The 16,382-nt window shown below is 37.0% G+C and overlaps 2 protein-coding genes across 4 annotated transcripts in view; one reads left to right on the top strand and one right to left on the bottom strand.

Annotated features, from left to right (window-relative positions):
• The window catches only part of LOC124178921 (COMM domain-containing protein 4), a 32,972-nt gene that overhangs the window by 16,418 nt on the left and 172 nt on the right, over nt 1-16,382 (bottom strand). The gene's annotated exons all lie outside the window — the stretch shown is intronic.
• Nucleotides 416-14,805, top strand: LOC124178919. Its single transcript, XM_046562720.1, has 5 exons — nt 416-627; nt 9,608-9,987; nt 10,986-11,268; nt 11,387-11,533; nt 13,790-14,805. Exons 2-5 carry the CDS (start codon nt 9,610-9,612, stop codon nt 14,167-14,169), a joined length of 1,188 nt encoding a protein of 395 aa, XP_046418676.1. The 5' UTR covers nt 416-627; nt 9,608-9,609; the 3' UTR covers nt 14,170-14,805.

Here is a 16,382-nt window from a genome sequence, read left to right on the forward strand (position 1 = left end):
TCCCACCACAGAAATTTTCATTCCCTAGCCTTATCGCAGTTCTTTCCGAACTTCAAACGACGAAGGTCCCTGTTACTTCGTAAAACCCCAAAGAACCGGCCCGAGTAACGAAATATGTGACGGAAAGGGTTAAGAGAAATCGAATAGCAAGTATTCGACGATGAAGGGAAAAAACTTCCCCTGCGACTGTTTGCTGGGTCGTCATCGCTCTGTAGGTAAATACTAATCACGCAATGATCTTTGGCGTCACGCGTATCGTACATACTACGGGATACAAAGTGTACGTTGCACATACATGCGTGCGGACGATCCGTGCGGTGGTAAATTTTTGGACCAATCAGAATCAGCGGCGCGAGCACGTGGCCCGTATATAAAGTAGGGGACGCGCAACTTGGATGGCCATTGCACCCCCGGCACCCAAGTACTTAACCCGAACTTGACAAACACGGAGCTTGCTGCTCGGGCAGAAATCACTGAAAATTAAGAACCCATCGACGGCAGGTGAAGTGAAGTCTAATAATAATTGCCGCGACTATTAAACGTATAAAAACTCTCCGGTCCATCTTATCGAAATTCCCGGAACACTGCAGCGACGGAGCTAAAGCGAGAAGATTCGTAACACACCAGGTATTTAACAATTAAATAATTTCTTTCGTACTTACACGAAAATGGTTGGCCCTTTTAAAACTTGGACTAGAAATTACTGTGGCTGTCACAATTTTTTTCTTTTCTTCCTTTTTCTTCCCGCATCCAAATAAGAGAAATGTAAGAAATTCGTTCAACGTCGAGTTTGGTTTATCATTTTTTTTTTTTTCGTCGGCTTTGAGTGACGATTGGATAATCGATTTTTGTCAATACTAAATAAAAACTGATGGGTGGGGGTTAAAACTTGGAAGGATCAATATTTCTAATAACCCACCCAAAATAATGACTGGACAAAGTTTTCTTTGCCATTGAAACAATGTTCGATAAGATCGTTAATATTTTCTTTTCTTTCTCTTTGATACTGCTAAAATCTTACCAACGATAAATCTTTTCTGTATTCATCTCTTTTCGATATCTTTTTGATCCATGATACTGAGAAACTTGCATTTTCCTCGGAGGTAGATCGAAAGTTACCCGCAAGTAAGAATGACCAAAAATAATCGATCACTTTTTACCGAATAATCGAGTATAATCGGTAATTTTTCAAACTCGATTAATTAAGTGAAATTTACGAAATTTTGGTTTCAAATGCATCATTTAAAAAAAGAAATACGAAATGATCGATTCATCGATTAATTTCTACCGATTCATCGATTATTTTTAGCTTAGTGGTCATCGCTATAATACAACACAAATTTTAGGAAATAAATCTAAAGTACGACTTTTTGCGAGGCGAAAACTCGAGTTGGCAAGTTTACGCTTCGATATTGTACGCAAAATGCACGCGTGCTGATAAATCTGTACCTTTCTTGCCGTGCAATTTATGCTCACCTGGTTCAAAGAAGGTTTAACACTCTAGGATTTACTTCGATCATCTACAAAGGAATCAAAATGATTGACCTAATAGAAAGAAGGTAATGAATTTTTCTGTAACTGATCATTGAAGACTAAATTTTTTTTTAAATCCGAAAGCTTGTCCGAAAGTTAGATAAGAGCTCAAAAATGTTACATGGATAATTATTAAACTGGAGACCTAATTTGCTACGTGACAACGAATTTGATTTTATTGACTATAAACCAAGCTTATAACGTGTGAATAAAGATAAGGAGTCTTTTGGCTTCTGAAATTATAGTCTTCGTTCGGGTAGACAAAATTCTCCAGCAAATTTTTTTACGTTTTTTTATACTCGAACTTTAATGTTGTATTATTTTGAAAAGAGTAGAAAAAAGATAGTCCTCAAATCCAAAAAGCGAATATAACTTCTGCTCTTCTATACCGAACATTATGGAAGCCACTATTATACGTAAATCCCACAAACATCATTCGGGCTGTGAACATAATTCGACATGACCCAATAATCGCTGTACAAATTAGGCAAAAATAAAAAACGCTACAGTTTCTGTCACACGTGGTATGAGGAGAGAGAAAATTCATCACATATTATGCAAATTTTATGTGACAAAAAAGAAGAGAAACACGATTCGTGTACGATATACTCGGTTTTATTTATCAATTTTTTTAATTTCAATTCAAAATCCGTATAACTCGCTGCTGTCGCGATAGCAAGCGTGAAACATACCCAACGGGATTCAGCGTTATAATTACTGCATTTATTTCGTACAGAGCTATGTACGCTATTTACGGTGTGGTAGACATGTTTTCAGTCAAATTTTTATGGTAAAAATTGTGATCTGCCTGAAATTTGGATATGTTACTCTGTATACTGATTGTAATGTTATTAAAATCTTTCAATTTTATCACGTTTTCGAATTGAACCTTTATCTTTAAATTCTCGGGACTTCCTGTCGTAGGAATAAAAATATCACGCAACGTGTCTTTTGCGTGAAAGAGTCTAACATTTGCGAATATCAAACTCAATTTCAAGGTAGACGCTTACGAAGTGCCGGAAACACGTTTTTTGAGACATTTTCAGTTCAGTATATTCGAGAGTGATACAAATAAATTGATTTTATGTCTTGTATGATAAAGTAGATCGAATGTGAATTACAGTTTTAGCAATGGTTCAAATTACCGCCATCTAACACAGATTGGTTAAGTTTTTTACAAAAAATTAAAACAAAGCACAGAGTAAGCGTTAATTTTTTAGCTCAAAAAAAGTTAGTCGGTGAATTCCGGTGAGAAAGATAATCTGGAAGAAAATATGACTGCGTTTCAAACTTGGGTCGATCATAAAAGCACGTATAATACTTCGAAATTATCCAATGGTAAGTTTCACTTTGTAAACTGTCTTCGCTGTAATAAGTATAAATAACTTATAGCCGCTGATTTAATTTTTTTTTTTTTTTTTAATTCATCATTATCTTTACGATTATTCATTATTGTCGTTATTATCGCTAGGTACATGTGTTTCTGTAACGAAAGTCGGAAAGCGATGCGTTTATCATAAATAACGCCTTGCGCCGGAGCGAATACGTTTTGTTAAGAAAATTTAACACTTCTCTCAAAATGATGTGTCGTAAAATTGTAAAACAAAAAATATCATGTTATTGCAAAAATGGCGGTGAAAAAAAATGTGACGAGTCTCTTTCTATCACGATTCTTATTGATAGGTATTTCTCAAAATCTGTACTTGTGGCTTGAGAGTAAAAAGAAATTTAATATTCATGTAGCATCGGCAGCTGCACATGTACGGATAAAAAATGTCAGGAGAAATAGAGGCGTTTATTAATTATTGACAAAACAATTCATTTTTAATTCTACTATTTGCGGTACTTGGGTGAAAATACTCGGCGTACGGTAGAGTTTTAAAAATAAATGCCTGAATCCAATATTTACCCTTATGTTATACGGGATATTTTGTGCGGACGAATCACGTACGCATCTATGCAAGTATATAATACGGGTCTATAATAAAACCTGTTGAAAAAATACGATCGTGTGCACAATTTTTGTCTCCACGTCGAAGAGTTACCAACGCCGTTTAATTGCCCGTGCGCAAGTATAACGATACATGTAATGATGAAAAAATTCCATTTTTACTCACGTCAAAAACCAAGCTTTTCGCGTTGAAAATCCCCAACTAAAACCACGAGAAACTGAAATGAAATTCAATTGAATTTGACGAATGGAAGAAAATGCAGATTAGTTGAATCTTGTTGGTGTGATTTTTGGAGAATTCGGAAACTGCGTTTTTTGTTTTTCTTTATGGTGATCAGTATATTATGATGATAAGTCTTAGAAAGACTGAATTATCTACATTGATTTCGTCTGTTATTTTTATTTATTTTTTTATATAATACTCGTCATGTTCCTTCTCATTACTTTTCTTTCGATACTTGTCCAATTACGTTAACTCACTTTGTTTTATCAAATGTTCATTGCATGATAGTAGAAACGATTGAATTATAAAAAAGAAGAAATTTTTGGTGGATAATTTGTCGTTAAGCGGAACGACGCTGACCAACTTCACGATTTGTGAGAAAGCTCCGAACTCAGTGATCCGATGGGTAAAGTTTGTGAAATTTTTACTGAATCTTGATACCAATCATGCCATTTTAGGTTTCCGATCTGTGACCCAAGTCCACTTAATCAAATGTAGGAGAAATTATTTCACACGAATTGAATTAAGCGCTTTTCGTTACAAGTTCATCCTGAAGCCCAGTGAAGTTGGACTAAAAATAACTCTTTCACCCGATCTCTGAACTCTAAATCAATAGTTGGAAAAAGCGAAAAAATCGTTTGAAAAATGTTATTTGCGTAAATGATTATGAAGTTGGTTGAAACAATTTATCTCTGCTATATAACAGAAATGGATTTGATCAAATTCGTAGAACACAAGCTGGGATATCAGTAATTTGAGAATACATAAGAACGTTCAAAATGATTGATTTTTTGGTGTGTTTGATTCAATTTGAATCTTTTGACGATTTTTTAGGATCTAGTCGGTAAGTGATATGAGCCCAAAAGTATTGAAACCGAATCAAAACCGCCAAATTTAATCATTTTGAACATTTTGATTATAAAACCTGTTACTCGAATCTGCAAATAATTATTTTTGTCTTGTAGTTTAGCTGCCGTTTTATTCATCTTCACTTTTATTGGTGCATATAACACCGCTGACATATGAAAAACTGATTATTCTCTTTGCCTTGATTTTTTATTGAGGTTTTATCCTGAAATACAACATATTGTTCAAATAGTTGATTGTTCATTATTAGTGTCACAATCGCCGTAAAGCCCATCGTGTTTCAATATCTCTCCACCAGATCAACGTTGGATTAACTTAACGCAAGCGGTATAAGCGATTCCCAGTGCACGCCGCGCTCATTCTTCGACATAAATTGGAGTTCGATGTTTGGAAGGAAGATAAAAAAAAAAAAAAAAATTGATATTAAATATTAGTTGAAGAATGTGTATGTATATAAATTGGAGTAAGAAGATATCGAAGATACGCAGATGTTAAAAATATATACACACGGAAATCAGAGTCAATCTCTCCGGCGAATAAAACGTATCCCAAAAATCCGTATATTATAAGTATTCTTTGAAATGAAGAGAACCAAACGCCCGCGGGGATCGCGATCGGCCAACCGTTTTATTATACTAATAATGAATTTTAAAGAGATACACCAAACCAAGGTTCAAAATTCTTGAGAACATCAAATTCTTATTGCCTGATGATCTTCGTGCTGTTATACCTGGTCGAATTAACGAGTCGGAATGAAAAATTGTTCGCTTATTCGTGATCCCGTAAGACTCGGGCATTCGCTGTGAAATGTTTCGTTCGAGGTTTTCTTTTTTCTTGCTTTTCTGACAAAATGTAGGGATAAGTGAATAAAATTGCTATCCTGATTCAAAGCAAACAACGAACAATTTTGCATCCTGCGATAGGTAAAAATTTAACATTACATTACTCTCTTATCCGGGAACAATTTTAGAAAGATAACGATTCTTTCAACTGTTTTTACACACCTTACAAATCAAAATTTTGCTAGATCAGATGAATGAGAATAATTCTATGCAGGAAAAAAAAGTTAAATTGACATTGTGGAAGAGAGCTTTAAAAATTTTACGATATAGAATAATCAGTTGTTATCAATATTCAGGCTATTATCCGACAAGCGAAGCCCTAGTCAGTAGTTTTTAAATTATTTCTCTCTGGACATGTTGAATGATTATGCAGGTCTACAAATTAATTTCTTACTTTTTCTCTCGCCGATTTTGAAAACCATTTTAGAATATGAACGCCGCTCAAGTTATTGAAATGATTTTTATTTCTCTTGGTGGTACTGCAGCGATTAATGCGACTTGCGACGAGGTGTTCTTTTTTCAATCGACGCGCAAATAAAAAAAAAAAAATTTTAAATTAAAAAATAAAAACTGCAGGGCCGAATGTGTTTCTCATCCGTAGCGTTTTCAGCGTTTCATTTCTTCTCCATGACACTACACCTCGCTCTGCAGGTGCATTTGGGTTACATTAAATCCGCTCAACCTCTGAGATCCGCAAAAAGAAGGTATTTATACAAATACTTTGTAACAATTCCGCTGGCTGCCAATCCTACAGCAGTCTCGTCGTCGGCAAGATCCGCCAGCCGTTTATGTACGAGTACCGACACGTATAATATCTCATTGCATTATTATTCTTCAGCACATTTTTCATTTCGTACAACTTTTTCCGAGCCTCTGGAAACTGCCGCACGCGCAGAGGATGAATCAACCCTCGAGCAAAAATTGAGGAGTTTTATGTCATTTCATCTACCTTTATCACCATAAAACTCGGATTTCAGTTACTTTTTTCAAGCATGTGGTTGGTACAATTAAAAAAAAAATATAACTTAACCACGTGTATGGAGTTAATCCCATTTCAAAAAATGCGTAATATTTCACAATCTCACAATCTCACGGACGTTGTCAGATACATCGACCAACGTTATTATTTGACGTAGGTACGGAATATTCTTTAATGGTTACTCAGTGACTCGCTATTGCGCTATCTTTCAAGAGGTTACTCGCCCGTCTGGAAAAAATAAAACCCTACACGAGTTCATATTACAACGAATAGCATTTATTAACGAACAATAGGCTGTCACATTCCTTCACATTACGCGTTTCATTACGAACTGAATGAAAATCATCTGAAATCAAAAAAAAAGAACGGCATTTTCATCTCTACGCTCTCTATGGCTACGGTATGAACTAGAATGAATTTGAAATTTGCATTTTTTTTCAAATCGTGTAGAAAATTTAAATTTAAAAATTCTGATTTCATTCCAGTTGATACCATATCCATAGGCTTAAAGATTAAAATGCCGTTTGACTTTTTTTATTTCAGATAAAAACAGCCTGATTCATGTCTATTCTCGAGGACAATTTTTTTACATAAGTTCGTATCGAGCAGTATACACTCGGTTGTATTCAATATAACGTGTCTAAAAAATGCACCGAGTTTGTTTGAATGTTCATAAATGTAATGTGAAAATTATGAGAAATTTTAGTTAATGGTTTGTCTCGTGAAAATACTCAAAAATTAAAAAAAAAAAAAAGCTCTCACACCAGACGACCCCCGCAATGAACATTACTGTACATGTGCAATTTTGATGAAAATGCACTCTACTCAAACGAGAACGTCGGAAAAAAAATACTTATATATCTCACACAATGAAAAATATGCGTCATATGTGTGGCTGAAGAAATGCAGGCCAAACATATGCAAGAAATAACTTCGATCGTATAATCGTCACTGGTTTCTTTGCTTCCAGCCCCAGAGTTTTGAACAAAGTTTCATAGGTCAGTTTTACCAGATAAAACCCATTTTTTTTCTCAATGCGCGCAATGATTTGTTCCCCGATAAAAAATTAACACGTCAATTATTTGCGGTATTCGAGATCTCAAGAACCGTGAAACGACTCTTAGAAAGTTTGTCCCTGCATCTTTGTTGGGCGTGGTGTAAAAGATGGAAAGAGAGGGAAAAAGACGAAGAGGATAACGGAAAATAAACTTTCCGTTGCGATCGTCTCTTTGCGACCCTATTGTCGAAACCTCTTGATGGTTCGTTCGAAGAAAGTTATACGTACCTATGTACAACGTGGATATGAATTCGGACATGTGCGTGGGCAGATAAGCGCACAAAACACTCGAAATAATCCGCCATTTTTCATATCCTCGCATGTATAATACATATGCCACGCCTGAGTAAAAATATTATACCCACGCGTACATACACCTAGACCTAATGTAAAATTTAATGCTGCACCTCTTGTACGCGGGTAGAGCTTGTGGCGTGTTCACAGAAAGCAGCAATATCGGGGCTAAGCTTTTCTTATGAATACCCATTGTTAGTACTCCTATTGAAATCTCTTACTGCCAGTCACACCTACCTCAACCTCTATTTTCATATACACTAACATGATTCAACGTTGCTTTACTCACGTTGATTCAATGATTCAAATCATCTGGACTGATAACAAGAAATCTCGAGGTGACCACCCCTTGCATAAAGTTTATGTCAAATTATCTTTTGGCTCAAAGAGAAGAAGAAATCTAAAACGCCTTACAGTAATTGGGAAGATTCGAATGTATAAAGGCAGTCAGGGCGAACACGAAATGACGCTTACGTAAAACAATGGAAATAAGATGTACCTACGTAAAAAATTGGAAATCGATAGAGGGCGGTAATAGTGAGCACAAAATATCTGAAAACTTATCGATGAACAAGAACAAAATTTCATAAATATCAGAGGTGAGAAAATGAATATGAAAACGTAAGTATAGGGGATATGGAAAAACAGATAATTTTACCGGGCGGTTATGAAATACAAAATGAAGGTATATATGTAATGTGGAATCACAAAAAATTTCCTAATTCTGGTATGAAATGGAAGAATATATATGAAAATACTACGAAGTTGAGTTTCGTTAACATCTGCATAGACAGAGTGACTAAAATTTTTCAACAAAACGTTACTTCGTAACTTCAAATGTGTCGGCAGATTAGTGGACTGTAAACTGTAACAGCTTGCACGAATCAAGCTTGCATATTCATTTTATACATGACTGTGAGTGACAAACGGATCTATTTGTGTGATATTTTGGTTAGAAGTTAGAATCCAGAAGGTCAAAAATTCATTTTCTTGTTAATTATTTGCATTTTTAGCTTTGGCCGGTTCAGATGTCTTCTCTGTTATCGGGAAATACGTACTCAAACTCTGTTGAAATAGTGTTCCAGGGCCGAGAAAGGTGTAATTTTGTTTCGGGGCGCGAGAAGATTGAAAGATAACAACGGTTTATAAATATCCAGGAATATAGTGGGACATGTATCAAGAAAACAAGACGGTAAAATTTACAATTAAACAATAAAAGGAGGAAAAATCTTTGGCACACAGCTTTTTTTATTTAAAACATAGAAATGAAAAAAATACATTTTCGTTCCATTGTCAAAATAAACTGCGTTGAAACACAATTGGAAGAAATTTTGAAACGAAAAATGAAAACATACAAACCTGACGGCGCCAAGAATGAGTCTAAACTCGTGAAATTAGAGTAGAAATAATTGATCGTCAAGAAGGGCCCGAAATTTGAGGAGAAAACTTACTAATTGTAAGAAGCCGACACAGGGCTCCAACAAACTATAGAATTGTACAGGGAAAATGACGATTAGACAATTTATTAATTATCAATTGTCTTATTATTTATCAGGAGTGTTAAAAACTTTGCCCTTCGAAATTTTCTGACTATTTCACAATATCTATACAAAAAAATGAGCTTTTTACGATAGAATCTCAAAAACGAAAAAACCGATTGAAATAATACATTATGCGCAATAATTTTCTACGTTCAGCCAACGGTAATAAACTGTCATTGAAAAGATATGAATACACACGTAATAGATTACCAATGCTGGATTTTTAGTAAAATTCCCTGACTTTGGCCAGTTTTCCAGTTTTCGCAAAAAAATACAACAATCCTGTGTCATTTTGTTTTTTCTTTTCTCTTCTGTTGCAGAGATGTGGACCTGGTTCGCGATTGCCGCTCTGGCAAAGTTGCTTGTGGTGAGTAGCGAAGTTGATTTCTCGATGACGACTAACGGGGGGCAACGCATCGTGAGAAATTCGAAGAACGGAGAAGTACAAGAAGACTTGACGCAGGCGACACTGAAACCTTTGGTCAAGAGTGATCGGAGCAACGATTTCCTCCCGGATATAGGCAGCTATCGTAACGCGATATTCGGCCTCATCAAAGAAATATCCGCAACTTCGGCAAAGATGAAGCGAGTTGAGAGTGATACGGAGCATAAAAAGGACAAAAGATTGGCGCGGGATGTTGGCGGTTCGCAATTGGCACCCCTTGGCTCTTGGATGTCGTGGGTAACACTCGAGGACAAGGTAGGCAAGACTTCTTGTAATTTTTTTACAGATAAACTGACCCGTGACACTTCGGTACCGGATCACCTAATTAGATTGGCCCGTGGAGTAGAAAGAGAAGAAATTGTGAAACGAATGAAGGAGGAACCGGGCATTTGACATTCATTGCACAGCGGATTCTAATTTTGGTCTATGCTGTCCGTGATTCCCTAAAGCAGGATAAGATTTGTAAAGGAATGTTTGAAATCTAGGTCCACTTGGCAAGAATGAAGAATTTTGATGTTTATCTTCTGCGCAGAATTATATTTATCGATTTTTTTTTTTTTTTTTTTAAACGTCAATGATCTTGTTAAGTATTCAGCTGTACTGGCAGAAGCGAGAGCCAATTTACATTGCAGTATTCTACTTATTATTAAATTGAAATTGAAAACTACATGGTTTAGCCACCACCAACGAGTCATCAAGCTGTAGTCCAGGAATTTCAGTCAGTATGAATCACAGAAATAGCATTTTTGTTAAAATTCAAATCAGTCAGTGATGTGAACAACTTTTCAATATTTTTTCCATAAGGTCAAGCCCCAAGACGAAAAAAACGTTTGGTTGACTTTTTTCGATATTTCGTTTCCTTTTCGAGTCACGTTCATTTGAAAAATTCGATAAGACAGTTTTCAAACATTTGTAACTGGAGCTAACGGTGAAGTAAAAGTGTTTAAAAAAGTCACACGAATGCTCCTTTCAGATGGGTAAATTAAAATTGAAAAATCTTCTCCGATTTCAAGAATAATTCCCCATTTATACGGTCGTTTTACCTTGTGTTATCAATGATTTGAGTTCGTTTAATCATTTAATTATGGTTGAGTTCCACTAGGGGACATTTGACACCTGCGGAGAACAAAAGGGACGACGTTACCCTACATAACTTGTAACCTCTGCCAAAACGGTGTCAAATTCAAGCCCCACGTATTTCATACTGAACACGAATATCGATCCCTCTAATTCCTGTACTTTGATCATTCCAGGCTGTGCCGATGAGCGATCGTTCGAACCCTTGGCACGAGATAAAGAAGAGCCGAGCATTTAGCCCATGGGGTGGTAAGCGCGTCGCGATTTTTGGGCAGGGTTCAAAAGTCCGCCGACCGATGCGAATCCCGTTCAACAGTTGGGGTGGCAAGCGATCCGACGGGACGACGAGCCGAAGTTTCGCGGGCCTGGAAAAACGAGCGAGATTTTCAAACTGGGGTGGAAAACGGGGATGGGAAAGTATCGGCACTGAGAAACGAACGAAGTTCAACGCGTGGGGTGGTAATGAAAAATTATTGCTGTTCTTTATTTTATTTTATTTCTATCGGTTTCCTGCGCAGCTCGTTTGAAAAATTAAGATGACACGTCTTAACGATCAGCGCTTTGATCCTGAATTCAGGTAAACGCAGCAAGAACGGAGAACGCGACGACGAAGAGATGAAAAGAACGAGATTCAACGCTTGGGGTGGGAAACGGAGCGAAGAGAGCGAATCGGAAAGAACGTCTGAAGAATTCTTCCTAAAGAAGAAAGGGTTCAATGCTTGGGGTGAGTAAACTTCGCGGATAATCGTATTAAATTGCGAAATCGTTTCAGGAAACTCTATCCGCAAAGAAAAAGCTTCCTATAATATATGTTACGCGTAATCGTTAAGAGGGAAACTTAATTTATGTCGATCCATCAGCTCTTAACCTTTCTTTCGATTTTTGATATGAGATATTGTAAACGGCCGTTACAAGGTGCTAGCCTCAGAGTTATTTCTTCCAAGTTTACCGATTACAGTACCTAACTGTGGGAAATTATGGCACAAGTAGCGAGTGGAAGTGAGGATGTTTACTGGGATTACGAACGAACATGGCTATTGATTTCCCGTTTGGTAATATTCCGAAAAACAGTATACAGTTACCACGAAAAACTCAATTCTTTAGAGTTTAGACTAATTGAACGAAAAATGTTTGCAGTTTGAACGAGATTCAGAACTTATTACATCCATCTCACAACTCATTTATTTATCATCACATTTTTCGTGAGAATAAAAGGTAAAGTATTATGAAATAGTGAAATTTTACCCATTTACAACTTCATTTTACCAGTTTACGCTGATATCGTATTTCAAAGGTGTTGCATTAAGTATTTGTCGCGTCATGTTCGGAATTATTATTGTGTTTATTTAACGTTATTTACTCCCTTATCAACTGAGGCTACGCGATGCGAATAGAAAAGGAAATAGGAGTTCATTTGTTCAGGATGTTACCACAATTTGTGTGGTAAAAAACGTGTTTAATCCAGAAACAAATGAGCAGAAAATTGAAAAAATTTCGAGAACTCTTACAATGTCGAGGTAAGGAATAAGTGATTTTTATGCACCTGAAATTTCGAACGATCAAGATTGATCGAAAACTGTAATATCGAAGTTCCGAAGAGTAAATGCGAAAACTTAGTTATGATCTATCGAAAAACACGAAATTACGGCTACAAGTTTCTCTGATCCATGTTCTTTCATTAACAGAACTCGGAATAAGTGAAAAATTACGTTTTGGATCAAGTTTGATCGATCAAGATACATTGCATTTTAGGTACTAATCAGACGTCCCAACCAAAAATTTTACTGCTCCACTTTTTCTGCGACAAAACTCATTTTCCCCAAAAAGCTGCCACCATATCATATCCGTGGAAAAGCACCTGCGAAATCTCGTTCAACAAAGACACCAAGGAAAAGCAATCAACGCAGGAATTAGGTGCTCAATAGATGTTCGCTCCAAAATTTTGGTACTCCATTTTCTCCACTGAAAAAATTGCCTTCTACCTATAACGCCATGAAAACAGGATAAGTCCTAGAGGTTTTTCTCTTTTTACTCACGATGGTAGACTTAATACCACGGCAATTTTTTTTTTCTCAAGTTTGTGTTTCTACAAGAGTTCTAACGGTAGACGACGTAAATTTTTTCGATCAGACCTAAAATAAAAAAAATCTCACAGTTAATTCCGCACAGTTTTCTCCGTAAGATTAGCACCCCATGTTTCGAAAATGATTTTTCAAACCCTTACATACCGGCCGGAACTATTTCTGAAAATAATCATATACTCTAGAACTAGGTATTCTAGAGGATTTCCGCATTGAACTCGTAGAATGAACGAATTTTTCTGAAATTGGTCAACTTCACAGATGTGTAAAACCTACCCAATTCCAGTGTCAAGTGAATCATCTTACAGCCATCGCTGAGCTGAGTTTGCAAGGCTTTGTAAGTAAAAGTCAATTTTTCCCTCACAAAAAGTAGAACACCAATATTTTGAATAGGATGCCTAATTAGCACTTAAACGCATTTAATCTCTACCTCCAAAAATTTTACTTAACGTGGATATTGTAAATGTTCTCAAATATGCTCTGCCAGTGTAACATTCTGCCGACAGCCCAATGGAAAAACTGATTTTCCTCTATCGAAAAATGCAGCACCAAAATTGTTAATTATGCAATTAATTATTATCTGAAGAGCACCTAATTCTGCTATGGATTATAATCATTTTTTCCGAAATGGGTTTGCTGTGTTTACAGGCGTCGCTTGCCTCATCCTATCTCGATTATCTCCCCCCCCCCCCCCCCCCCCCCTCGCCCCCTTCTTTCCCTCCTTATCTTCGACGGGAAGGATGAGACGAATGTGAATAATAACAAAAAAAAAAGATTAACAAGAAAAAGCTGTTACCGCCAAGATGGGATAACAGACACGAAGATCAAATTTCAACTGACGCCCCCTCGCCGCTGTTACCTGATGTTTGATTTTATTTAACTTTGCCTCTTGTTCTCAGGTGGTAAGAGGTTCGTCGAGGGTGAACTAAATGCCGACGAGGATGTCGATCATTCAAACGACGCCCCGGGTTCGTCGCCCTCCGAAAACAGAGGGAGGGAGAGACCTGATAGCTCGAGTGGCGAAGAAGGGGTGCACCCCACTCACCGGGAGATGATCGAAACGGGGAGTAACTACCTTCGGAGAGATGATGCCAACGAGATTCCACCTTTCGAGAGTGAAATAATGGAGTTGCCGGAAAGGAGAGGTGTTCAAATTCGGAGGAGCGCGTTCAATCCTTGGGGAGGGAGGAAGAGGGGCGAAAACGCAGCGAGTCCGCCGAACCTGATCCTCCCTGAAGCTGACGATCTTCAGGAGCATCGTCATCAGGACCGGTTCTAGCTGTTGGCCGGATAATTGCGAGCTCGATTATCACCTCGGGATAAAAGTTCGATCGAGTATTCCATGATCTATGATTTTCTACGGACTGGACGGATAATACAAACTAGGCAATGAATAAATAGGTAATATTTTTGTCGCGAACGTTCCTAATTGAATTCTTTATTTCGCAGTATCTCGTTATATCGCAGAGAAGTTTTTACTTTTCGTCGTCGCTGGTGGTATGAGAAAAGTATTGGTTTCCGTTATTTTCACGAGTTATATAAGGTCTGTAATAATTTTCACAATCGTTTTAACACGGTCAGTTGTCACATGCATTGCTTATTTGTTATTTCTAGTCTCAATTTTTTGAGACGAAAAAACTCGGGGACGTAAACAAATTTGGGTTTAGGCAGCGTAACGACACTAGAGCTAGTTGGAAAATAGGAAACCCATCTTAGGACTTTATAATACATTGCAGCGACAAAATTTATGAACATTATTTGAACGACGTATTGTATAACGGTATATTAACATTGTATACTTATACACGTACGTACATGAACCGATAAATGCGAAATAAATATGTATCATAGAAGAATTGCAAGATTGTGATATTTGAAAAATTGTATAATTAGTTACTAATGAATTCCTTTACGCCAAAATAAACTATTTTACGTCTATACATACATAAGTTCTATATTGCTCCTTACAAAACCTTTCACTTTATATTTTTACACTATCACACTTTACATTTGTATACTTATTTTTATCGAGATTAGAATCTTTGTTTTCCTTCTTAACTATCAATGTAATTTATACAGGCAATAAAAACGCAAAAATAGCTCCTCCGTAATGGTGCTTGTCACCAACTAATTAAAATTCAACCTTCTTGAATACCAAAAAAAAAAAACATCAAAATTTATGTTCACATTCGTGTTAATACATAGGAAGAAATGTTTAGTTAAAATCAGAGGATAAGAATATTTGTGTTGCGATACCCATAGAGAGAAATTTGACTCGAATTACATGGGAGGTGCGTAAGAGTAACGGACCCTGTATTGTGATTGAAAAGTTTCTCGTATTAGCCACCGGAGTCGGGCGCTACAATCGGGCAGAAACGAGCCGAGTTTGGGGGTAGCGAGGTGATTTTCAGATTTTCAGTCGAGTTCTTGACACGTCGGCGAGCGGAAGTGCTCGAGAAAGTTGAGTAGATATCGGTTTTCAAGCAATAGCGACACGAGGTGGGAGTCCGTCGATTTCGAGTCGAACACGAGTATAAGCGGATGCGTATCGGAGGCGCCTCGTTCTCTGCGGCTTAGACACCGAGTTGTTCCTGTGACCGCGTAGGGATCCCGGCACCTGATTACGAGCAGATTGTGCGTGTCGAAACGACCATTGTTCCGTATTGTCGTCATCGTTGAAAGGAAGCATTAACGGCTCCCGTGGCTAAATATCGAGGAGTTTTTGATTTGAGGCAGATGTACTTATATACATGTGCGTGCTGGATTGACACGTGAATTTAAAAATGTCCATGTGACCACGTGGGGCACAGTATGCACATGCGCTACGTTTCAAATTTGTGACTCCTTGATAAGGAATCAAGAAATTTCTATGCACTGTGGTGTATTGTGACGATTGTGCGTTAAACGTGCGTACGCCAGAGTGTAAAAAATTATGAACTTCGGAATAAAAGAGTATTTGAACAAGATTGAGATATCTGTGAATGTCACCACGCCTCCCTGTCGCGTCCCGGTAGTGTCCGGGACAGTGCTACAACTCTTTATTATTGCTATCATTATTGTTAATTGTCCGAGGTTATAAAATATAAAAAAACCTCTTTACCGGATATCAAACAAACGATTAGCCTGAATCAGAATCCTTACGGTCGGTTCCTCGAGTAGTGTATTTATTATTACACAGCTCAACAAAAACAAAGAATTTTTTGAGTTGCCCTAATTTTTTCCGTGACTTTTTAGTGTTTGAAGACATATAATTTACGATTGAAATCATTATTGCATTATATTGGCTCTAGTTTTTATGTTAATGTAGTATTGTAAGGTGGTAAGCAATTATTGAGAGTTGATGATTTGGTCACGTTATAAATTTACCGTGATTAGGTCAAATAATGAATGTGTCACGTCAAAATATTCTCTATAACAATTATACTTAACCTCACTTTTGCAAGTCAAACACCGCATTTCTACGACTAACATTTACGCTAACTTGTAAAAAAT

This window comes from Neodiprion fabricii, chromosome 3 (assembly GCF_021155785.1).
Source record: "Neodiprion fabricii isolate iyNeoFabr1 chromosome 3, iyNeoFabr1.1, whole genome shotgun sequence".
Taxonomy (NCBI): Eukaryota; Metazoa; Arthropoda; class Insecta; order Hymenoptera; family Diprionidae; genus Neodiprion; species Neodiprion fabricii.